Source organism: Myxocyprinus asiaticus, chromosome 42, assembly GCF_019703515.2.
Source record: "Myxocyprinus asiaticus isolate MX2 ecotype Aquarium Trade chromosome 42, UBuf_Myxa_2, whole genome shotgun sequence".
NCBI lineage: Eukaryota > Metazoa > Chordata > Actinopteri > Cypriniformes > Catostomidae > Myxocyprinus > Myxocyprinus asiaticus.
In genome coordinates this window covers 24,371,431-24,396,841 of record NC_059385.1, presented here as the reverse complement: position 1 = coordinate 24,396,841, position 25,411 = coordinate 24,371,431, and the positions used below count along the sequence as shown (strand labels likewise).

Here is a 25,411-nt window from a genome sequence, read left to right as displayed (position 1 = left end):
TATTCTTGTCATAATATGAATTGCCCCCTTCAGCCAATGGAAAATGTCTCACACTGGTTCATAAGTATTTAGTTTATCTATAACGTACCTCCCAAGAGCACAGGCATTTGACAATTTTAGTGTAGAATTTGTCTTGTTGGCAAGTTTCAGTCTTATGATTTCAGAGAGGTCATGTAACCTCTGGAATACTGTAGAAAACTTTAATATATAATCTCATACAAACTGTGAATGGCAGATAATCTTGTGGCTCCAAGTAAGCCTATATGGTTTATACATATATTGCTGTTTTCTTCAAGTTCGGGCACTTTTAGCACTGTGCATTTCTTGAAAGCAGAATTTTGTTAAAACATTTTTCACACTCTTATTTTGTATTTTATTTTATTTGTTTATTACCAATGTCCAACAATGCATGCATCACAGGATATAATCTTTTGACATTTTTTCTGAAAGTCATGAAATTTCCCACTACAATGTAATTTCCATCTCTAATTCTTTATTGTATTATTTGAATTCCATGGTGGAAATGACAGTGATGTAAATGATATTTTTAACGTTTTTGCAATGACATGCCAGCTAAAATTTTATGTAAATAATATTTTAAATAATATTTTCATACTTTCTGTGGAATATGGCAAAATTACAGCATGATTTGAAATGACAAAAAATAAAAATACTCTGCTCACAAATGATATTTTGAATTTTTATTTAATTTTTGCAAACATTATTTGTATTATATTTCATCTCAAGCATGCTGTTCTGACACTTTTGTTGACGTGGTTATCAAGTACAGGATCTTACAAATAAATTATTAGGAACAAAATTGTTTGCTTTGGTGGAAATTACACCACAATATAGCAGTCGTTTGAAAAAAATGATAGAAATCATAAAACTTATTGTTATAGTTTTAAATGTATCAGTGTGTAGTTTATAATGGATTTTCATAGATTAAAGCTGAAGGTCTGGATCTGAAGCAGTCCAAGTCTAAAGCAGTAAAATCTACACATAAAAGGCATGTGAAAAGTACCAAAAATATATTATAAAGGCATGGTAAAAAAAAAAAAAAGGTACCCTGTCAGTTTTAATGACACCTTTCAGATAACAAAAAGGAAAAAAAAAAAAGTTTAAAATCTGTTCGTTTTAATAAAAATGAACCCCTTAGACATTAACGTGCCTGAAGTTGAACAAACATCCATATATTTTGAGTTTTAAAGTAACTCTGCAGGTCACAGGTTTTCATACAATATTGTCATAAATCATAATATAAAACAGTTCATAATGAATTGATACAGTTCCTAACACGTCATAGTTTGATTGATTGGTGCTTAAGATAACTACAGAAAATGTCACATTGCATGGCAACACTTTACATATTGAAGAATGTAGTATGTTGCTTTATGGGAAAAAACAGTGGGAAAGAAAATATTTTAACAATTTGCACAAACTTGTGGAGTTCATACAGCCAGCTCGAGAGCATGCTGTAATTAAAGCAAAAAGGTAGGCTACATATCAAATACTAATATTCATTTTTCAATTGAAATGTTTTAATAAATTTTTTTATGCCGATAATATAATTTGTTAAAAAAAAAAATTGTATTAAACTACACAAATGCCAAACAGAAGCATATTCACTAGAGGAGTTTTGGACCCCACTGTAATTGTTATTATTTCAATTATGTTAAATTTGACAGCTGGAAATCTTTAAGTTGTTATTAGTTACAACAAAAACTTCACAGAGCTGTGGATACAAAATATTATACAATCCACATTTTTAGCCTCTAGAACACAGAAGGATACTAAACTTCTGTTAATATATGCCCTAGTGTCCGCAATAGATACTGTTTGAAATATGTTGAAGTGCACGTTTGCACTGGGGCAACCCATTGCACTCCTGGATGATGATCTTAGTTCATCTAAGAGATTCATTTTATGCACTATGCTGGTTTAGAATGAAGGTCACAATCAAATGTTATATACAGTATGTAATTTATGATGCTCTTCCAGTGAACCCTTAAATTGAAAGCATATTGTCTCTTCATCCTCTGAGAGAAAGAGAAAGCCCTAAAGAAAGGGTTTAGCAAGCTCTCCATCTAGTCCTCCAATGTTGGTCCTTGTGGTTTGTCACTGGGCAAGAGTGGTTTAAGAGGCTAGACACAGAATTTGGAGACCATTGATTAAGCTGTTGTACCCAGCAATTTTGCTCCCATTGCAAACTATAGAATGCATTGCTCATGGGAAAGTACACAGTATAAGGCACTAGTAGAGTCAGAAGAGATCATGTACAGTCAATGGAAAGAATGGAAGGAGACATCTACATTAAAGTCTGGGTGGCCAAGGTGCGTTTATGATTGAATGGTACAAACAGTGCATCATGTGACAACGTAGAGCGGTTTCCAACAAGACATGGAGCTCCCAGTGTGACAAGGCAGATGTTTAAAGTAGCATGTCGTAAACCTGTGAAGACCCCACACAAGACTGTGATTCCAATTTTTCAGAAAAGAGCCAAAATGTTACAGAGGATAAGGTGAAAGTTATGGGAGGAAAAGAAGAAATTGATTTTATTAATGGACAACAACTTCCCAAACAGACAACACAGTGTAAATCTGTTTCGCTTACTTTGCAAGCCTCATCCTATGAGAACATTGATATGTAGAGACATTTTGTCAAGAGTTTTTTGGAGTGCCTCTTATGGGTTCATCCAAAAGTCAGAATGAGAGGTATTTGTCATAACACAAATACATGCCAGTAAACAAGAGAGATACTGATCCAAAAACCATTTCTGTTCATCTTATTATGGCAAAATCAACATACAGTATATTTTGTTGATTCTCAGCAGAAAATGGCATGCTATATATCTTTGTGGTTTCCAAAGTGTTTTAAAGAAATTCTCTATCAAATGCCAGTATATTGTTTTGGCGTTATATTAGATAGGCATTCAATAAGTTTTAGTTCACCCAAAAATGAACACTCTATTGTAATCATTGCTCAGAATGGGTCAGTATGCAACAATACGCCCAGTGGCATAACTAAAGGGTGTGCAGCTGCACTGGAGCCCGGGGGGAAGGGGGGCAATGGCAGGACAATGGAATGGTATTAATTCCCGTTTTTTTTTATTATTCTCATACACGTAAGTTGTTTTTACTGTAGTCTATAGCAACAAAAACAAAACAAAAAAATATGCTGTTGTACAATGATTTTCAAAAGTAAAAAAATCTGTGAAAATTAATACTACTATGATGTATAGATACTTCACAATTTAGAGTTAATTCTTTCTTTTCCACACTGTAGTAATGAAAATATCATTAAATCCATTTTGTTTTTGCATTGCGGTAATGAGAATTTGGGGGGTAAAATGTGTGTAACTGCCAATAAAATAGTCACAATGTAAAAAATGACCATCTTTTTTCACATTGCTGTAATGAAAATGAGGGGTAAATGTGCCTAACTGACATGAAAATAATGTCACAATGTAAAAAGAAAATTAACATATTTTTCACATTGCTGTAATGAGAATTTGGGGGGTTAAAATGTGTGTAACTGGCTAGAAAATAATGTCACACTGTAAAAACTACCATCTTTTTTGCATTGCTGTAATGAGAATTTGGGAGGTAAAATGTGTGTAACTGGCAAGAAAATAATGTAAACATGTAAAAACTGACCATCTTTTTTGCATTGCGGTAATGAAAATGAGGGGTAAATGTGCCTAACTGACATGAAAATAACGTCACAATGTAAAAAGAAAATTAACATATTTTTCACATTGCTGTAATGAGAATTTGGGGGGTTAAAATGTGTGTAACTGGCAAGAAAATAATGTCACAGTGTAAAAAATGACCATCTTTTTTGCATGGCGGTAATGAAAATGAGGGGTAAATGTGCCTAAATGACATGAAAATAATGTCACAATGTAAAAAGAAAATTAACATATTTTTCACATTGCTGTAATGAGAATTTGGGGGGTTAAAATGTGTGTAACTGGCAAGAAAATAACGTCACAGTGTAAAAAATGACCATCTTTTTTACATGGCGGTAATGAAAATGAGGGGTAAATGTGCCTAACTGACATGAAAATAATGTCACAATGTAAAATAAAATACCATATTTTTTCACATTGCTGTAATGAGAATTTGGGGGGTTAAAATGTGTGTAACTGGCAAGAAAATAATGTCACAGTGTAAAAAATGACCATCTTTTTTGCATGGCGGTAATGAAAATGAGGGGTAAATGTGCCTAACTGACATGAAAATAACGTCACAATGTAAAAAGAAAATTAACATATTTTTTCACATTGCTGTAATGAGAATTTGGGGGGTTAAAATGTGTGTAACTGGCAAGAAAATAATGTCACAGTGTAAAAAATGACCATCTTTTTTGCATGGCGGTAATGAAAATGAGGGGTAAATGTGCCTAACTGACATGAAAATAATGTCACAATGTAAAATAAAATACCATATTTTTTCACATTGCTGTAATGAGAATTTGGGGGGTTAAAATGTGTGTAACTGGTAAGAAAATAATGTCACACTGTAAAAACTGACCATCTTTTTTGCATTGCGGTAATGAAAATGAGGGGTAAATGTGCCTAACTGACATGAAAATAACGTCACAATGTAAAAAGAAAATTAACATATTTTTTCACATTGCTGTAATGAGAATTTGGGGGGTTAAAATGTGTGTAACTGGCTAGAAAATAATGTCACAGTGTAAAAAATGACCATCTTTTTTGCATGGCGGTAATGAAAATGAGGGGTAAATGTGCCTAAATGACATGAAAATAATGTCATAATGTAAAATAAAATACCATATTTTTTCACATTGCTATAATGAGAATTTGGGGGGTTAAAATGTGTGTAACTGGTAAGAAAATAATGTCACACTGTAAAAACTGACCATCTTTTTTGCATTGCGGTAATGAAAATGAGGGGTAAATGTGCCTAACTGACATGAAAATAACGTCACAATGTAAAAAGAAAATTAACATATTTTTTCACATTGCTGTAATGAGAATTTGGGGGGTTAAAATGTGTGTAACTGGTAAGAAAATAATGTCACACTGTAAAAACTGACCATCTTTTTTGCATAGTGGCAATGAAAATGAGGTGTAAAATGTGCCTAACGGTCAAAAATAATGTCACAATAAAAAAAAAATATGATCATCTTTTTTTGAATTGCGGTAATGAAAATGAGGGGTAAATGTGCCTAAATGACATGAAAATAATGTCATAATGTAAAATAAAATACCATATTTTTTCACATTGCTATAATGAGAATTTGGGGGGTTAAAATGTGTGTAACTGGTAAGAAAATAATGTCACACTGTAAAAACTGACCATCTTTTTTGCATAGTGGCAATGAAAATGAGGTGTAAAATGTGCCTAACGGTCAAAAATAATGTCACAATAAAAAAAAAATATGACCATCTTTTTTTGAATTGCGGTAATGAAAATGAGGGGTAAATGTGCCTAACTGACATGAAAATAATGTCACAATGTAAAAACAAATTACCAGATTTTTTCACATTGCTGTAATGAGAATTTTAGGGGTTAAAATGTGTGTAACTGGCAAGAAAATAATGTCACAATGTAAAAGAAAATGACCATCTTTTTTGCATTGCAGCAATGAAAATGAGGGGTAAATGTGCCTAAATGACATGAAAATAATGTCACAATGTAAAAAGAAAATTATCATCTTTTTTACATTGCTGTAATGAGAATTTGGGGTTAAAATGTGTGTAACTGGTAAGAAAATAATGTCACACTGTAAAAACTGACTGTCTTTTTTTGCATTGCGGTAATGAGAATTTGAGAGGTAAAATGTGTGTAACTGGCAAGAAAATAATGTAAACATGTAAAAACTGACCATCTTTTTTGCATTGCGGTAATGAAAATGAGGGGTAAATGTGCCTAACTGACATGAGAATTGTCACAGTCTGTCTCCCTCGTTTTCTTCAAGGACTCTTATTTTGAAGTTTTCCCCTGCACTACGTTTCCCAGAATTCACTGCCCTAATCACTTCTATCTGCTCATCCTCACCTGCCTTCCATTCCCTCATTAGTTTTCTGTGTATAAATACCCTCTAGTTTTGTTCAGTCATTTGTCAGTCCTTGAAGTGTTGTGCTGAGTTCATGAAGTGTTATGTTAGCGTGATGAGCTTTATCGTTTGTTTTCTCTCCAGCGATTATCATTAAAAGATTTAAAGAATCTACTCCTGCGTCTCCTCTCTTCCACTCCATGTACCCAATGTTACAAGAATGTCACAGTGTAAAAAATTATCATTTTCACATTGTTGTAATGAGAATTTTGTAAAATGTGTGTAACTGGTAAGAAAATAATTTCAAAATGTAATAAATGACCATCTTTTTTGCATTGCGATAATGCAAATAAGGGGTAAATGGTCATAAAAATGTCACAATGTAAAAATAGAAAAAAACATTTTTTGCATTGTGGTAGCTAATGAGAATTGGAGGGTAAAATGTGTGTAACTGCCATTCTAATAATTTCACAATGTAAAACTTGACCATCTTTTTTTCGCATGAAAATTGAGGGGAGGTTGCCTAACCGTCATGAAAATAATGTCACAAAGTAAAAAATCTTAATGGTCCTAAAATTAGGCATTTCTATAGATGCAAACTATCATTTCTTATTTGTTTCTTTTTATTTTGGAGTAAAAGAGGACCAGGGGATTTTCCTTACAGTTTTTATGAGAATCACCCACACCGATTTTCAATATTTGTAGTGGTAGTCATTTTAAGTGTTACTTGTGCATATTATAATTGGGAGAGTTATCTACACTGGACAAGAAAGCAGCATTTTTCATTGATGATTTAACTGTTTGTATCATATTTTTGAAGATCAAGCGGCTCACGTTTTACAGCTCCCTAAGACCAGAGTTCTTCCGTTACCGGAGCTTAATAACAATGGAATAAGAAACTTTAAAATTCAACTCCTCCTTCCTCGCACACTTTGCGCATCAGTGAGTCCAAGTGCAGAGCAATAGGAGGTCGCACTGAGATCTTACCTTTGCGCCATGTAAGTCTCACTTTATTTTATTTATTTATCTCCAAACAAACTTTAAGAGCACAGCCAAGGCCAGTCTTTTGTTTTCCCCAAATTCATAGTTACTGCAACGTCGACAAGCAGGACAAACGGAGGAGCGAAAATTAACAAATTAAAATGAGAGCGAGTTTAATTGACTCTTTAATTTACGCGTGTGCGCATGTATGTTTGTTAAGTTGCATTGTACAAACTGGCCAGTCTCAGCGCCAAGCCAACACTGGAGCGGCAGCTCTTAGACAGACCATACAATGGCAGCACAATGGCAAACTCTTTAGTATATTAAGTCAAGGTTCGGAATATCAGCCACCGTTAAAACGAGACGGAAACAAACAGCAGACACAAGTCAGACCGATAGCTATTGTTCGCAATGATGATGCGGCTCCGAGAACCGATGGCTCATCTTCCTCTTTACGACCCTCTCAGAGCCGCGGGTCCGAGCGCTCGGGGTCAGGTATCGGTGCGCGTGGCGGCGGCATGCGCTGGTTATCAGGTGGAGATGGCGCGCGCACCAGAGGATCGCAGGAGCGCAGGAATCAAACAAACCAACTGGGAATATCGGTCAATAACACCGACAATAGCAGGCGGGACGGTGATGTGATGGTTGGAGATGATCCTTACAACCCTTACAAGTCTACAGATCCGGATAACCCGTTTTATAACTATTATGACACGTATGAGAGACCTAGTCCCAGACAGCGCCCGGGATATGGCACGGGGTACTTTCAGTATGGTAAGGACTGTTATTTTTGGTCATGTTTGTTATAATTTAGCATTTTTTTTTTATGGGGGGAACAGATCAAACCAGCCTAAGTTGGTTTAGCTAGTCTCCCAGCCTTTTTTTTATTTTTTATTTTTTATCTTTGGTACTTATCTGTAGTCTTTTGAATTGTATGTTATACTTTTGCAATGTTTGTTGACCCAACACTTTAACTGTAATTGCATAATAGCTGTTAAAATGCATTAAAACGGTTAGTTCAAAAATACATCCTTGGGAAAAAAAATAAATAAATAAATAAAAAAAAAGAAATTAAAAACCCGCTCAGACCAGCTTAAGGTGTTTGCTGGTCTTAGATGGTTTAGATGGTCTCCCGGCCTGTTCAAGCTGGTGTTTAGCTGGTTTAGTTAGTCGTCCAGCCTGACAAGTGCACCAAAACCTTGTTAAAACCAGCAAAGACCTCATGGAAGTGTGGTGTGGTGGTCATCAAGCTGGATTCCACCGGTCAGGCTGGTATGATGGTTTTTAAGGGTTTTGGGCTTGAACAACACCTGGCCAATGAGCTAGACCAACTTGGCCAGGTTGGGAGACCAGCTAAACCAGTTTAAGCCATCTAAGACAAGTAAATCATCTTAGGCTCGTTTGTGTGTGTGTGTGTGTGTGTGTGTGTGTGTGTGTGTAGTAATTAATTAATTTTTTTAAGCAAGAATAGTTATGTGCATTTTCTTGTATCTTTTAATAAAACATGTCAGTGTCTCGCAGGTTTTCCTGATCTCGTAGCAGACCCATACTATATCCAAGCATCCGCTTACGTGCAAAGAGTTCCAATGTACAATCTCAGATGTGCCGCAGAGGAAAACTGCTTGGCAAGGTATTATTATTATTGATATGAAACAGAATAATGTAATCAAGGTTTCTGGCAGGTGGTTGCAACCAGAGAAGGAGAGTTAGCACACTTGCATTCCTCGGAGTATAAAAGATGAGTCATGAGAACCTATTTAAAAATCATGTGGTAGGAACATCCTATAACTCAAACCAGCACTATGAGAGGGGAAAAAATTAAAGAAAGTCCTGCCACTCTGTGAAGTGAGAGCACTCCGCAAACACATTTCACATAAAGCTGTTTACATAGAAAGCCCATCACACACCAGACTGCAAAACACATTACCGGGGCACATAAGAATAGTCTCGTTCAGTGAAAAGGAGTATGTTTCTTTGGCAGTGTGAAATCGTAGTTGTTCCATGCAAGCTTGAAATGTGGCCACGGGGCCAAGAAACACATTCTGAAGGCTGTTAGAACAATATGAGTGTCTCAAAGAATGTCTGATATTCTGTAACCAACAGGCTGTTTTTGTTGAACAGCTCTGCATACAGGTCCAGTGTAAGAGATTATGACACGCGTATGTTGCTAAGGTTCCCACAACGAGTGAAAAACCAAGGCACCTCCGACTTCCTTCCCAGCAGACCGCGCTATACCTGGGAATGGCACAGCTGCCATCAGTAAGTCCGATTCTGACAGGTTCAGTCAGTCTGAATTTTTCACTTGCATCTTTAGGAATTCATCATACACCCATTCAAGTACCCTACTATTAATGGAATAGTTCACCCAAGAATGAAACATTTTTTCATCATTTACTCACCCTCATGTTGTTTCAAACCTGGAAGTCTTTCTGTTTGCCATGGAACAAAAAAGGGAACATTTTGAAGAATATCCAGATGGCTCTTTTCCTTATAATGAAAGTATACAAGAAAAAATGATAAAAAAAAAAAAAGCATCATAAAGTAGTTCATATGGCTCATGCACAATATTCCAACTCTTCTGAAACAATTCGATAGCTTTGTGTGATGAACAGCTTAAAATTTAAGTCATTTTTTATGAAAATTTTCCCTTCTGCCGAAGCTCTAAAATGGACTACAAAGTCATATGAACTACAAAAATATCATGTTGACATCAAACACCATAGAGTGCAACAGTCTGGTTCTGGAAGTAAAAATCCCATACATTTTTTCCATAGGGCAGATCATTATTAACAGTAACTTATAGACCTAACATGAGCTCCAATTTTATTTATCAATGGTATATGCTTCTGTTAAAGCCATCAGTCTGCATTATTTCAACTTCATTTTTAAGAAATCGTGTTTAATCCTTTAATCTAGTCATATCAGTAACCTTATAAAAGCTGTTTTATTCTACACGGAGAGGGTCCCCTCATGGGGGCAGCCATGTTAGGAACACATGACCAGTCGATTACTACCTGCTTAATCTCAGTAATCACCCTGTTATTGGACACTTTCACTCATGGATTAAATTAATAATAGGTGACTGTGTACAGTGAATTTCTACAATGGCATCAATGAATAAAAACCATTGCATTTGAATGATGCTTCATCCCCTCCCCTAGGTGTCAGTGTAAGTCCAAGATGACATAAACACAAAAATTACAGAGAGCACCTTTAAGTACCTTTTGTCTTTTTGTCTGTTTTTTAAATACTTTTTTTTGCTTTAAATCAAAGTTTGTAATGTCTTGATTCACCTGGGAGCTGGTTGGTTTGGTTAATGGCGTAGAACTCTTTTATTTAGTACTTTGTGAAATCCCGATGGAAAACATGAATGGGAAAACTACATCCAGACCCAAGATGGCTGAAATAGTTGATGGGCACTGTTGCACTCCATTGGTTCCTGTGTGTCTCAATGTGTGATTTGAAAACTGGAGTGGAAGGGACGGTTTTCAGTGAAAACCTACTAAAATTTAGTCTGTTTGTCACACAAAGCTATTATAAAGTATGTCTACAGAAGACTTGGAAGATAGTGTATGAAATATACAGTGTATGAAATTCGTATAGATTTTCATGATACTTTAATAGTGCTTTTGTGTCTTTTAAGTTAGAAAGCTCTGCTCCCCATTCATTGTAACTGCACGAATATGAACGACCAGTACAGTATTTTCCTTTTGCGTTCCATTGGAGAAAGAAAGTCATGCAGGTCTGGAATGACATGACGGTATGATGACATAGTTTTCTTTTTTTTTTTTCTGGGTAAACTATTCCTTTAAGAACTCTAATGAGAGCAGATGTGATGCAATGAGCTGAATTCTTTTAAGTTTGTGAAACTCATTTGTGGATTTATGATTTCTCCTGTCGGTACTGTGCGACATCTAAATCTAGAGCTGGTGGTGCTGTTTTTAGAAGGAAAAAGGTCTGTGTTCTTTTCTAAATGAAAACAATTAAAAGAGGCCCACTCTGACTGCGCATACTCTGGTCGACTCAGTAAAAGCTCACAGCATACTTTTGTCCTGAAGTAAGCCGTGTCTCACCACCAACTATGGCGTACATTTGGACAAGCTCCAGTGCATACAGTGACTTAAGGTCTGTTGTTAAGCAAACTGAAATTGTGCATTAAATGATGCATGAGGCCTAAGCACTGACCTGCATCTGTACAACATTATTTTTGGCTATGATCCAATTTTAGTACTTGGTTAAAACATTTCACTGGCTCCATTGCAATTACATAAGGTGAAATAATATTTGCATGATGTAAATTCCTGTGCACGTATTGGCCATGGAGTTCATTTGGAAAGTTCTGCTGTGCATCAGTCATGCTCAGACAGACTCGGCATTCTCCTCTGCCTGAAGAGCTGTTATATTTCCAAATGTTTAGGAAATTCATTAATCAGATTAAACCAATGAAAATGAATGGAAGGCATTCTAAATACGATTACCTATCCCACTTAGCAAAGCACTTCCCAGAGGCAGCCAAAATTTGAAATGCTCTAGTTGAAAGTGATGCATGATGTTAACCCGATTGATTTTGCTATCCCAAGGCATTACCACAGCATGGACGAGTTCAGTCACTACGACCTGCTGGATGCCACTTCTCAGAGGAGAGTGGCTGAAGGACACAAGGCCAGCTTCTGTCTGGAGGACACGTCCTGTGACTATGGTTACCACCGACGATACGCATGCACCTCCCACACTCAGGTTAGATGTTACGGTTTAAGAAGCCTCTGGGTTTTATATAGGTTATAAACTCTGCTTTTTCCGTTTCCTAATGCGAATGTTTTCCAAAATATGTGGTACCAGAATGTCATTTTCGGTGGAGGAAAATGCTGCTCCAATTGTGAATAAGAGGCGTAAACGTAGCAAAATCAATGCATTTTCAACTGTAAATGTATTATTGTGAACGTGGCCTTATTGTATAATTGTATAAAATGGATAGTACCGACTAGAAATCATTGTGTTCACAGCCTTTAAACACATTCTGCACATTCTGGCTACGTCTGAAATCATATAATGTCAGAGTATGTACTGCATTTGATGATGAATGCATTTCTCTGCTGGTAAAAAAGTTTTTCCTTTTGGTATGCAGGTGAGTGGTGTGAATACCTTCCCAGACATATAGTACTTCATCCGAGAATGTGGGCATTGACCCGTGACCCGAATATACAGTATGACGTAAAAACCACAAAAAATGATTTACTCTGGTAAAACCAAGAACAACTTTCTTGACATAGGCACTTATAGAGCCGCCCGACTTACGGTTCTCCTCCATTTTTTTTTTTAATTCAGCATTTTGAACGTGACGTCTCCTCAGCTCCGGTTGCATTATGGGATAGTACAGTGTCTAGCGGAAGTGCACTTCAGAATCAGCAGATGTAATAGGTCATCCTGGTATTTTTCACCCACTCTTTTGTGAATACTGAGGATTTGGACACCCTACTCCAATGGCATACTATATTGTAGGGAAGTATTCATCTTCGGACGCAACATCTCTATATTGCGAAGTTGAGAAGTTGCTTGGCAACTGTAAACGGCCTACAGTTGGACTAATGAACTATATTATTTAGCGAAATAATTGTTGATCTGCAATTAAATTATTTATTTTACAGTTGCATTTTTTATCACATTGCGGTTACCGCTGTCTTTTATCCTATTGTTCGAGGCTGTGCATTACAGTGATTTTACTATGGATTAGGGGCTTTTAGGCATGACGCTAAAAAAATTAAGAACACCCCTTACAAACACTTGTGGTTTATTGCTTTTATACATATTTGTGTGTTTCTGTGGCTCTGTTCCAAAACCTAGTGAGCTGTGACGTGCACAGTACGGGGGCAGCAGGGGCGCTTTTCATTCACAAATCTAAAGGTGCCCTTTTGGTCATCCAGAAAAAGGGGAGAAATCTTAATAATTAAATTTAAATAGTTAAATAAAACTAAATTTAAATCTCATAATAATCTCAAAATAACATTAATAACATGTTATTATGAGATATCTTTGTAAATTGCGGGCGTATTAAAGAAAATTAAGCGGCGGTGCCTTTAAGAATGCGCGCTATAGCAGATCAGGGGCAGATTCCAATCACATAAGTGATCCTCCCTATGCCCTACTCACTCTGAAGTGCAGAGCACTTGAAGTGGGTACTCTGAAGGAAGCATGGCATTACTGTATGAATGTACCCTTCCCTAACAGTCTTGTGGAAGGGCCCTTCGAGAAAAGATTCATTTTCTCACTTTCGTTTTGAACAACCTTTCGTGTGGCATACCCTACCGCAGCAGTGCCCTTTAAGGAAGCAAAAAATTAAGTTTTGATTTCACCCCAGAACATCAAAGTTAAGTAACAGGTCAGATAAAAAGTCCACTCCATGTATTGTGTTGTAAGTTCATCAAAATAAGAATACTCGATTGCTACCGCATTTCCGACATCGTGCACCTGCAGTGTAGACAGCTTTATTGATTATGATGTGAGCAGTCACATCGCTTGCAGTGATAGACATTCAATTAATCTTTTATAGAATATTGACAAAAACTGAAGGAGCTGTCTGGTTCAGCCAAAGCCAGTTTGGTTTTTGTTTAAACTAATAAGCTATTAGACTAATCACAAGTAGGCTACTATGATAACCATTCAAAACCATGGTACCATCTTGACACCATCATTGTACCATGGTTCCACCATATTATTGGGTTAAGGGCCTGTATATTTATAAATATTACTGACAGAATACAGAAAATAACATTATGAATATGAAAAGAAATGAAGAGAAAGTAATATAAGAAGTGTCAGTTATATAAAGGTGATGACGAGTTCATAAAGTGAGGGATCAGAGATGAAAGAAAGTGAAAAGAGTGATGAGACAAGAAAAATATAACAATATAACAAAAAATGACACTGTGCCGTTATCAGGGTAATACCATGGTACTGAATGATTGATCATATTTCATGATCAATCTTTACATAGGCAGACACTCTTAGACCCCATTTACACCTGGTATTAACATGCGTCTCGGATGATCCGATCACATATGGTCATGAAAGACATATCGCTGTTTACACCTGAAAGCTTAAATATGTCTCCTGTGACCACTTGTGTTCAGATTTCGAGGGGAGGGTCTCTGATTTTATGATGGCATACATAAATCACTATTGCAATGTGTTACTGCATGATAATAAACCACAAAACAGTCATAAAAGAAAAAGAAAGTGCCCATAAAACCAGCGCACTGTTTCTCCCAGATGCAGTTGAAATTTAATCTAAGCACAAATGCAACATTTTGAGCAGAATTCTCATTATTTTAGTGCTTCTCTTCTCATCTGTGTCCCTGCCTGTTGATATCAAAGACACTGAAGAAGATCCATGATGTTCTTGTGCTTGTGTATGTATTTGCTTTTTCAAATTTTTCATTCGGACAGTTATTTCCTTTTAAACCGCTCGTAACTGGCACAGTTTAAACTCTTGTTTTAGAGCACAGTTGATTGACAGGTGAGGGGTGGCGCTTCGCTGCTGCCGGGAGACATTCGTGATGGATTAGCATTTACACCTCAAATGCGATGTGGTCACATGCGTTTTTGACTATGTCCATATGTGGTTTTTGTGATACAATCACATAATGTTATAGACCCTATTTAGACTTCTATTTAGTGCTGACCGCATGTGATCGGATCAGCTGAAACACATCTTAATACCAGGTGTAATTGAGGTCTTAGTGTCATACAAATAGTTCTTCTGAGATGATCACACAGGAGACTCGATTCATATTCAGTGGAGTTTGTCATTAGCATGTCGCTCAGCTAACAACATGATATTCTAATAAGCAAAGAGAGGTTTTTATTATTCATCAAATACTTTCCGGTATGAAATGAATTATATTTATAAACAACATTTCTCTTGATTTTGTCCACCATTGTGGATGGATTTTTTTTTATGAGAAAAAAAATCTTCTATAAGAAATAATTTTTTTTATTTCTAAAAGAAGGTACCTTACCTTTTCGAACCATCTTCACATTCGGAGTGTGCCTATGATGCTTTAAATACTGTCTACATAGGCAGCTCACTAGGTTTTAGAGCACAGCTTATGTATTTGTTACAAGCAATCCTTATTGTTATGATTATGAAGAATAGATACTGCAAAGAATAAGTGACCTCAATGTAACATGTATGATCTTATACCCTTACAAGTAAGTACTGTGGCAGTAACATGGTACGATGATGGTACCATATGGTAATACGGCATGGCACTTTAATATTTAATGGTACTATCCACAGTTTTGGGTGGTGCCATGATGATTATTATGGCCGCTGGACTGTTTTCTGTTTCCAGTCTCCATAAGAAGTAATGTCAAAACTACTGAAACAAGGGATCCAGATGGAGAACATTAAGTGTTAGTTGGAGTAACAATGAGTTCAGGCTCAACTTGTGCAGTTGTTGGCTGTCATAGAAACTCAAAGTAGTTAATGATATCAACATAAGTAAAAATAGGTTACTAGCGTAACCCCGGTTCTCTGAAACATCGAGTGAAGAGATCCACCTATGGGAAGGCCATCTATACCAGACCTCTGCAGAAGCATTCAATTGCACCAAGTCTGGCTAGACAGACAGAAGCGCATGACCTATGCCAGGTAAGGACCCGCCCCCTTACCTGAGAGCATATAAGGACCTGCACACGCTGCTGTTCCTCAGTAAGTATATTCGCTTCTCGTGCAGCAAGCGGGGCAAGCTTGGTGGATCTCTCCACTCGATGTTTCAGAGAACCGGGGTTACGCAAGTAACCTATTGTTCTCTTTCATCATCTCATGTTCTTAAGCCAGTTAAGGGAACGGTCACCTCAAAGATGCGGTGCTTCACGTCCCATAATCACACACCTGGCAACCCTGAAGCGCACAAGTGAGAACTGTGCACAGGTAGAGCATGAATAACATGTTAGTGGCACAAACATAGAAAAAAGCCCAGTAGCATATATACAGTGAAGATAGCACCCAAGCAGGAATGTAAATGCATGCTTGGTGACATGAATTTGCACGGCCTACTGGCCCATTACCCTTTTTTCTTACTCTTTATATTATAAATATAAAAAAGAAAGAAAAGGAGCTTACAGGGGAGGGGCTATGAAAAACCCACCCCCAGCTTACAAGGGAGGGGCTATGAAGAACCCACCCCCAGGACAGAATGAGCTACCGGGTTCCTGGTAACATCCAGCCGGTAGTAACGTACAAAAGTATGGGGAGAAGCCCAGCTGGAAGCAGAACAGATGTCCTGCAATGAAACTCCCCTAAACAGAGCCCAAGAGGCAGCCATGCCCCTCGTGGAGTGGGCTCTGAGGCCTCCTGGAGGCTGCACTCCCCTAGATTCATATGCTAAAATTATAGCTTCCACAAGCCAATGTGAGAAGCATTGCCTAGAAATGGGATTCCCCGTGTGAGGGGGGGGGGCCAAGAGATGAAGAGCTGATCGCTCTTCCGAAAAGCACTGGTCCTATCCAAGTACGCCCGCAGGGCACGGACAGGACACAGAGCATTCAGCCTCTGATCCTCCGCAGAGGAAAACGGGGGAGAGTGAAAAGCGGAAAGCTCCATTACCTCACATGAGAACGCTGGGAAGCATTTAGGCATAAAGGCCAGGATGGGCCTAAGGAAAACCTTATCTCCACTAAGAGAGAATTTAGTGCATGAGGAATGAACAGAGAGTGCATGCAAGTCAATGACACGTTTAGCTGATGCTAAGGCCAGGAGCAAAGCTGTCTTGGAAGACAGGGGCTCAAAAGGCTGTTGAGATAAAACCTCCAGCACCATAGAGAGGTTCCACTCAGGAACAGTTCTCCAAGTAACTGGGAGAGAACGGTGGGTGCCCTTTATAAATCTATTGAATGAGGGGGTGCTGCCCTGCTGTTAAGCCGTCAAACCCAACATGACAAGCAGAAATGGCCATCAGGTAGACCTTAATAGTGGAAAAAGACCTGCCCTTATCCATAATATCTTGTAAAAAACACAAAATATCAGAGTCTGAACACTGATATGATGTGGAACCGCACCCATCACACCACCCTTCAAACATTTGCCACTTACAGTCATATAAGGACCATGCGGAGGAAGCCCTAGTGTTCTGTATAGTGGCAACCAAACGTGGGGGGAGTCCCATCAAGCTTAAGTTTGTCCTCTCACAGGCCAAGCCCAGAGAGCCACCCTGTCCGGGTGGGGATGATATATCTCCCCGTTCGCTTGAGACAACAGGTCTATGTGTAGAGGTAGGGGGCCACGGCTGGGCATGCAGAAGTGGAATTATCTCTGCCAGCCACGGTGCTTTGGGCCACCTGAGTGCTATCAAAATGAGGGACAGGCTCTGCTCTCTCACTCTGGCCAGGGTGGGTATTAACAGGCACAAGGGAGGGAATGCATAGGGCAGCACTTTGGGCCACAGGTGGGCTAGTGCATCCATGCCGAGGGGCGCATCCTTGTCCTTTGGTGAGAAGAACATAGGACAATGGGAGTTTTCGTGTGAGGCGAAGAGATCTACGGTCGCCTGTTTGAATCTCTCCCACAACATGCCCACTATCTGAGGGTGGAGGCGCCAATCACCGTAGAGCGGTTTCCCCCTCAACAGAAGGTCCTCGCCCGTTCAAAATGCCTGGAACATGGGTCGTGCGTAATGACAGGAAGTGCCGCCTGCTCCAAACTAAAAGCCTGTGAGCGAGAGCATGAAGCTTGGGCTAGCGCATGCCGCCCTGGCGATTGATATGTGCCACTGCTGTGGTATTGTTGCAGCGAATGAGCACATGATGACCCTGCAAGCGGGGCAGAAAATGATTCAGAGCTTTCCATACAGTCATGAGCTCCAAATAATTTATGTGGGCTGAACGGAGTTCGCTCGGCCACATACTGTCCACCGTCCTGCCCTCCTGAGTGGCTCCCCACCCTGTTAAAGACGCATCTGTCGTTACCACTTTTCGCAACATAAGAGCCCCGAGAGGAGTCCCATGTGCATAAAAATCTGCGCTCCTCCAGTGGCGCAAGGCTGCTGTGCACAAGCACGTCAATGTAACAGAGCGACAGAGATCGCGTAACGGGCTGAAGTGGAGGGATAAAACCCACTTCATGAATGCCCTCATTCGCAGAAGGCCCAAAGGCAAAACCTGAATAGCTGATGCCATAAGACCCTGTAATCTGAGACATGAGCGATATTGCACTTTCGCCCCCTCGTTGAATTGTGATAGACAATTCATTAGAGAGAGAACTCGCTCTTGTGAGAGGTGCGTGCGCATGGAGATTGAATTCAGCTCCTGACCCAGGAATATAACATTCTGGGCGGGTGTAAACTGCTCTTGTTCACATTCACTCTGAACCCGAGCAATGTGATGTGCGCAAGCACACGGCTAGCGTCTTGCACCACTTTCTCTTTGGAATTGGCTATGATTAACCAAATTATTAATATCATTATTAATACCATATCATTAATCATCTATGTATGTTAGGATCTTTAGACCCGTTATTCTCAGCGGCGCTAAGCCCATCTCCGCACATAGACAAAACACCCTCGGATTCAGCGAGAGGCTGAAAGGAAGGACTGTGAATTCGTAACATATGCCATGTAAGGCGAAACGAAGAAATTTCCTGTGCGAGAGGTAAATGTTGATGTGGAAAAAAGCATCTTTCAGATTGACTGATGTGAACCAGTCGTTCTGATGAATTGAGCGAGCGAGTGTGCCGTGTGTTAACATTCGGAAATTGTATTTCCTCAAATGTTTGTTCAACACTCTGAGATCCAGCATTGGACGGAGAGAGCCGTCTTTCTTTGGAACTAGGAAATAACGGGAGTAAATTGATGCATTGATTGCATTGATCCAGGGGTTCTACATGAATTGCCCCCTTCCAGAGGAGGGAGGAGATTTCCTCTCTCAGTATGTGAGCAGCGTCTCCTCTGTGTGAGAGGAGATAACTACGCTGAAACACGGAGGTTTCCTGGAAAACTGGAGAGTGTACACGTTCATTATGGTTCGAACCACCCACTCCGGAGCCGACACAGCTTGCCAAGCTGTTGTGTGACTCGCAAGTGACCCCACATGAACTGGGGAAGCGCTCATAGCTGCATTTATGCCCGATTTGCTCATTTGTGATGCAATGGTGCCATCTAGTAGACAACTTAGGGGCGACATGTGGGGTTGCAGAGAGATATTCTCTCTCTGTAACTAATTCATTTGATTTGTTTGATTTCTTGTTTTGTTTTTGTGTGTGTTGGGAAACACTGGGGCCGCAGCCTTTATTGGATGGGTGAGAGAAATGTAATGGGGTGGTGTGGTGACACTGCTTGTGTACTTTTTCTAACTGTAAACCCATCCAGCACAGGGAGGCTCCCCAACATGAGCTGGACGGGGGAACACACATTGTTCTGCACTGAACACACAGGGTGGGCACCCACTGGTGGGGGGGTTGACCCTACCAAGAGAAAACCTCCTTTTTTTGAACGGGTGAACTAGGAGGGCAGGATAGGAGTCCGGGGGGCTAGCGGCCAGACAACATGGACTCAAAGCCCCCTGAGGCCGTGGATCAGGCTGGCCATTTACGCTTAGAGCCATGGCCGTGGCGAAAGACATTCTCACCCAGGGCTTAGCTGAGGGTGGTTTACTCTGCTGAGGAGGTGGTTTATTGCGTGGCTTTGCCTTACCAGGGTGCTGGAAAAGACACCCTGTCACAGGAGGGTTGGGTGGTCGAGCGGGGGGCACCTGGCGCGGTGCCACTTTCCTAGGAAGGCATAATTTAAACACTTCATCCTCCTTTTTCTAGTCGTCGCAAATCTGTTGCATCAAAGCAACAGCAGGGCCAGGCTCTACCGGGGCACCCACGATGCGCCGCTTCTCACTGTCAGGGAGGCCCGACAGATTAAGTCAGAGCGCATGTTCTCCAGCAGGGTGTTACGGAGGACAAGCTCATTAACTGTGACAATCTCCTTCCATAGAGAGTGCGTGGGGGTCCCTTTCTCTAGTTGTTGCCCCATGATGACCAGGAGTTCAGCCTGGTATTCAGAGAGGAGGGAGGAGACGTTGAGGGCCCTGAAAGCCAAGACCAAGGCTTTGTAAGTGGCCTGATGGATGGAGGCAGAAAAGCGGTCCATTTTGTTGGGGAGAACAGGCTTGGGGGGGGTGGGCAAGTAGGCCGCCTTGAGAGGGATTAAGGCGAGACCGTGTTTGAGGTCGAGCAGGTCTCCCCAACAATGCCTCATATGCTTAGCACATGCAGGGAGGACAGGGAGAAGTTCTCGGGCCGGGAGTTTCCCATCATACACGTCCCTCTCTTGGTCAGTGGCACTTTGTAGGGCTGGCCATTTGATATTGAGGCGAGTGGCTGCTCGCTCACAAAACTCAATGTGGCAGACTGGGGTAAGGCCATGGGGGTGTTAGCCTGGGGAGTCATGGAAGACGGGATGGCCTCCTCGTCCTCCAAACCCTCGAGAAGGCCCGCATCGTCCTCGTCACCAGATCCAGCCAGCTCATTGGCAAATGAGGGATCCCTGAGAAAATTTCCTCAGGGAATGCCGGGTTGCTTTGATCGGCCCAGCTGAGAGAGACTGCACCCCAGGAGGCCCCCAGGAGCACGTTGTTATCACCATTTTCCCCGTAAGAGTTGGAACGTTCGGGGTGGGTGCACTGGATAGCGGCAGCATTGAGCCTTCGGCGCTGGAGATTTTTGGGCAGCGCCAGGCAGTGGCTACAGTCTTCCAGGAATTCTAGAGCCTCCTCCGTGTGTTTGAGTCTCATGCAAACGACACAGAAAGGTTGAGGGTCTCTGGCAGCGATGAGGGCGTGGCACACGATAGGCTGTCCCCAGGGGTAGCCGTAGGTTTGGAAAGCGCCATACTAGAGAAAAACTCAGTAAAATCCGTGGCGAGCAGCCGTGGAGCAGGGGAAGTTTTGAGAGAGAAAGGTGGGCAGCCTGACTGGTAGGAAGCGAGCATGAGCGGCTTGCAACAAATAGAAACGGCTAACCTGGCTGAAGCAAGACAGTCACGTCTGGCGGAGGCTGATCTGAACGATGTGTCCTCCTGTAGACAAATTGTGAAAGTCCAATTCCAACCGAGCTGAGAGAAACAGAGGTCACGAGAAACGAATGTCAACTGAGGAACAGCAGTGCATGCAGGTCCTTATATGCTCTCAGGTAAGGGGTGGGTCCTTACCTGGCATAGGTCATGCGCTTCTGTCTGTCTAGCCAGACTTGGTGCAATTGGATGCTTCTGCAAAGGTCAGGTATGGAAGCCCTTCCCATAGGTGGATCTCGAACACTAGATAATGAAAGAGAACCTCGGGCCATCACTTCAAGTTCAAGTGGTTCAAGTTCAAGTGGTTTTTTATTGTCGTTCCACCATATACAGTTAGTACAGTACACAGCTAAATGAGACAACATTCCTCCAGGACCATGGTTCTACATAAAACAACATAGGACAAACACAGAACCACATGAGACTACACAGACTGAATAAGACCTACACATTCCTACATAAAGTGCACGTGCAAACGTGTGCAAAAAGTACAGGACAGTACAATAATTACTAAAAAGGAAACAGGACAATAGGCACAGTAAGAGACCGTGAGAGACAGTGCAGTGCCGACCAGTACACATTTCTAATCTGAGTAGTGCAAAAAGATGACACTTTCTAAAAATGCTGAATGTAAACATAACATACAATGAAATAGTGTTCTATGGACATAGCAGTTATTGAGGTAGCAGCCAGGTATAAAGTGACAATGAATTAAGTGCAACTCTGGACATGTGCAAAAGTTGGATGGTGTACAGGTGTGTGTGTGTGTGTGTGTGTGTGTGTCAGTCCAGTCTCTGAGTATTGAGGAGTCTGATGACTTGTGGGAAGAAGCTGTTACACAGTCTGGCCGTGAGGGCCCGAATGCTTCGGTACCTCTTGCCAGATGGCAGGAGGGTGAAAAGTTTGTGTGAGGGGTGTATGGGGTCATCCACAATGCTGGTTGCTTTGCGGATGCAGCATGTGGTGTAAATGTCTTTGATGGAGGGAAGAGAGACCCCGATGATCTTCTCAGCTGTCCTCACTATCCTCAGCAGGGCTTTGCAGTCCAAAACGGTGCAAGTCCCAAACCAGGCAGTGATGCAGCTGCTCAGGATGCTCTCAATAGTCCCTCTATAGAATGTGGTGAGGATGGGGGGTGGGAGATGTGCTTTTCTCAGCCTTCGAAGAAAGTAGAGACGCTGCTGGGTTTTCTTGGCAATGGAGCTGGTGTTGAGGGACCAGGTGAGGTTCTCTGCCAGGTGAACACCAAGGAATTTGGTGCTCTTGACGATCTCCACAGAGGAACCGTCGATGATCAGTGGAGAGTACCAGTGGGTGCCCACCCTGTGTGTTCAGTGCAGAACAATGTGTGTTCCCCCATCCAGCTCATGTTGGGGAGCCTCCCCATGCTGGATGGGTTTACAGTGAGAAAAAGTACACAAGCAGAGTCACCACACCACCCCTTTACATTTCTCTCACCCATTCATGTCCCACTCAGATGAGGCACTGTCAAAAGATGGTCATCACGAGCCACATTGTTGTGTAATTTTCAATTTTCATTAATTTAATGTGCGAAACATCACATTATCCACTAAAAACATACACATATGCGTTTACGCAGATGAAAAAAATTCATGAATCGTGGGACATTTCCATGGTCAGGAAAAGGGTGGATATGAAGATTACCATATTCATATACAATGGTGTTTGCATGGTACTCCAAGATACTAAACCTTGTGGTACTACGATGTTTCATGTAAAAAAAACTGTGGTATTGTTTCCATTAAAACATGGTACTGTACCATGGTATCGTTTTCTAAGTGTATGAGACTATGTAGAAGAGATGCTTAAAACTGTGTTTTATTCTTTGCAGTGCATATGCTGAAAGTATTTACTCTGGTTGTTCCAGGGCCTGAGTCCAGGGTGTTATGACACCTACAATGCCGACATTGACTGCCAGTGGATAGATATTACTGATGTGAAACCCGGGAACTACATCCTCAAGGTTTATGAGCTAAATCAAATTATGTAGATTTTTGTGTTTGAGTCATTTCCAGAGGCATGTTTCATAATTCCATCCTCCTTTTTTCTATTTCTGATTTAGGTTAGTGTAAATCCCAGTTACCAGGTGCCAGAGTCTGATTACAGTAACAACATAGTGCGCTGTGATGTGCGTTACACCGGAAACTACGCTTATGTGTCAGGATGTCACATGTCACAGTGAGTATGACTTTCTCCACGAATAGGTGCAAACATTAATTGAGCTGTTTAAGTTGTAGTCCAAAAACCCAGAAGAGAATTAGAATTTTCAAGCCATGGGTTCCCTCTGGATTTTCCAATGGGTTTTTATAATAGCAGTTTTGAATTTATGAGTAAAATAAGGTATGTGGTTAACATTACTTGAAGATACTTTGATGTTTTGTATGACAACATAAATGACACAGTCATACCTCAAATGTAAATTTTTGTTGCTAGATAAGAACTAAAAGGTTTTCCATTGTACAGGTACATACACTCACATGCTTTTGGTAGTTGTAGTCCTAATCTAGCAACTTGCTAGCAACATTGTTTTGTCTTCATGGCTGAACAGATATGCCAACTTCCAAGCTTCTTGGATTTATACTGACACCTAGTGGCTTGGAGGCAAGAGCAATAGTTTTTGGTGACAGATGCCATTGAAGAAATGCACTGTTAAATGTAACCTGTAAGCAAAAGTGTCTAATAACAAGGGTGTTACCAAGATACAGTGAGTAGTATTTGGATGCTCATGTGATCTTAACAAGGTGATCCCCATGAGGCAGCCCAGCTCCACGTAAAAACCACAGGTTTTATCCCATGTGATTTTAAACATACTTTTCAAAAGTACTATTAATTTCTTTAAGGGTTAAAAAAAAAAAAAAAAATTATGAGGAAAAAAATAATGAGTGCACCTTCAATACTTTGAATGATTAATTTTACAGTAATACATCTAGCTAAAGCTGATGAATTTATGTCCTATTTATGTCCTTACAGGTATTAAAAATGTAAAGAATCCCAATAAATACCAGTTTGGTGATAAAGAACCTGCAACAACATGAACAGAAGAATGGATGCTGATCATGGTCACTTTCCACTCAGAGCCAATAATCAGCCGGGTATTCTAGTGTTGACTATGGCACACAGTATAAAGTTCAGTTCTACAGTGAATTGCATTATTCGTTTTTTTTTTTTTGTTTTGTTTGTTTTTTTTGTTTTGCAGTGTTAATTTTGAAATTACTAAGCATGTCTTATTTTATTTTAATTATGTGTATTGTTTATTACTATTGTACAGCACATTGTTCAACTATGGTTGTGTTTAATTGTGCTGTATAAATAAAGTGACTTTGACTAAGCAAAGGTGGAAAAAAAGAAAAACAATGTTTTTATAAGTGTCCAGGGTCAAACTGTACTGGATTCCTTCTATAGAACATAGAATTAAATGGTGGTTATGCTTTTGGAAAGTTTGCAGAGATACCACAAATTTTCCAAATCTTTTACCACTGTTCTCTCAGACTAATAATAATAATAAAAAAAAAGAAACCTTCGGGTCTTGGCAAGGTGAACCACACTGGGGGTTTTACCTAAAACATGCTTTAGTGTGCTAGAGCGATGCTTTAGTTGTGTATTCTAAGTAGATATTTATATATAGATGCTTAAATTACTGCAACACTTTTGATATATGAAGTGAAAATTACTTGAATAAATAACTTCACACTCAGCCTCACTAAGGAATTTTGTATTTTTTTGTTCTTTTTTTTTTTTTGTACTCTGACTTGTAATTTGCACTCTCACATTATTATTATTAAAACCATAAATAGTGCTTAAAGGTATAGTTCATCCAAAAATGATAATTCTCTCATCATTTACTCACCCTCATGCCATTCCAGATGTGTATGACTTTCTTTCTTCAGCAAACGAAGATTTTTAGAGGAATAATCTCAGCTCTGTAGGTCCATACAATGCAAGTGAATGGTGACCAAAACTCTGTTGACCAAAACTCTTTTACTATAAATCTTCTCTTTCACTTCCACATTCTTCTTCTTTTTTTTTTTTTTTTTTTTTGACAATTAGTATTCTTCATCCAATCACCACTTATTGGGCAGGGAGGCGAATTTATAGTAAAAAAGGACTTAAATTTTGATCACCCACACCAATCACATTGCTTCTGAAGATATGGATTTAACCACAGGAGTTGTATGAACTATTTTTATGCTGCCTTAATGTGATTTCTGGAGCTTCAGATTTCTGTTCACCATTCACTTGCATTGAATGGACCTACAGAACTGAGATATTCTTCTAAAAATCTTCATTTGTGTTCAGCAAAAGAATGAAAGTATTAGACAATGACATAA

The 25,411-nt window shown here is 39.9% G+C and overlaps 2 protein-coding genes across 3 annotated transcripts in view; one reads left to right on the top strand and one right to left on the bottom strand.

The window, feature by feature from the left end:
* The window catches only part of LOC127432784 (14-3-3 protein gamma-like), a 678,408-nt gene that overhangs the window by 324,747 nt on the left and 328,250 nt on the right, over positions 1 to 25,411 (bottom strand). The window lies entirely within an intron of this gene.
* On the top strand, positions 6,953 to 25,070 carry loxa (lysyl oxidase a). 2 transcript variants are annotated; one of them, XM_051684167.1, is made up of 7 exons: positions 6,953 to 7,782; positions 8,530 to 8,638; positions 9,130 to 9,267; positions 11,589 to 11,745; positions 22,951 to 23,046; positions 23,146 to 23,261; positions 24,054 to 25,063. In XM_051684167.1, exons 1-7 carry the CDS (start codon positions 7,170 to 7,172, stop codon positions 24,058 to 24,060), a joined length of 1,236 nt encoding a protein of 411 aa, XP_051540127.1. In that variant the 5' UTR covers positions 6,953 to 7,169; the 3' UTR covers positions 24,061 to 25,063. The 2 variants fall into 2 exon arrangements, with proteins under 2 accessions (XP_051540127.1, XP_051540128.1); XM_051684168.1 differs by having other exon boundaries at positions 7,523 to 7,782; positions 8,520 to 8,638; positions 24,054 to 25,070.

Bases quoted from the DNA above. Each gene is read 5' to 3' on its own strand.
- loxa (XM_051684167.1), top strand. From the start codon at position 7,170: ATGAGAGCGAGTTTAATTGACTCTTTAATTTACGCGTGTGCGCATGTA. The intron at 8,639-9,129 runs GTATTATTATTA...TTTGTTGAACAG, and splicing joins GAGGAAAACTGCTTGGCAAG to CTCTGCATACAGGTCCAGTG. The intron at 9,268-11,588 runs GTAAGTCCGATT...TGCTATCCCAAG, and splicing joins GAATGGCACAGCTGCCATCA to GCATTACCACAGCATGGACG.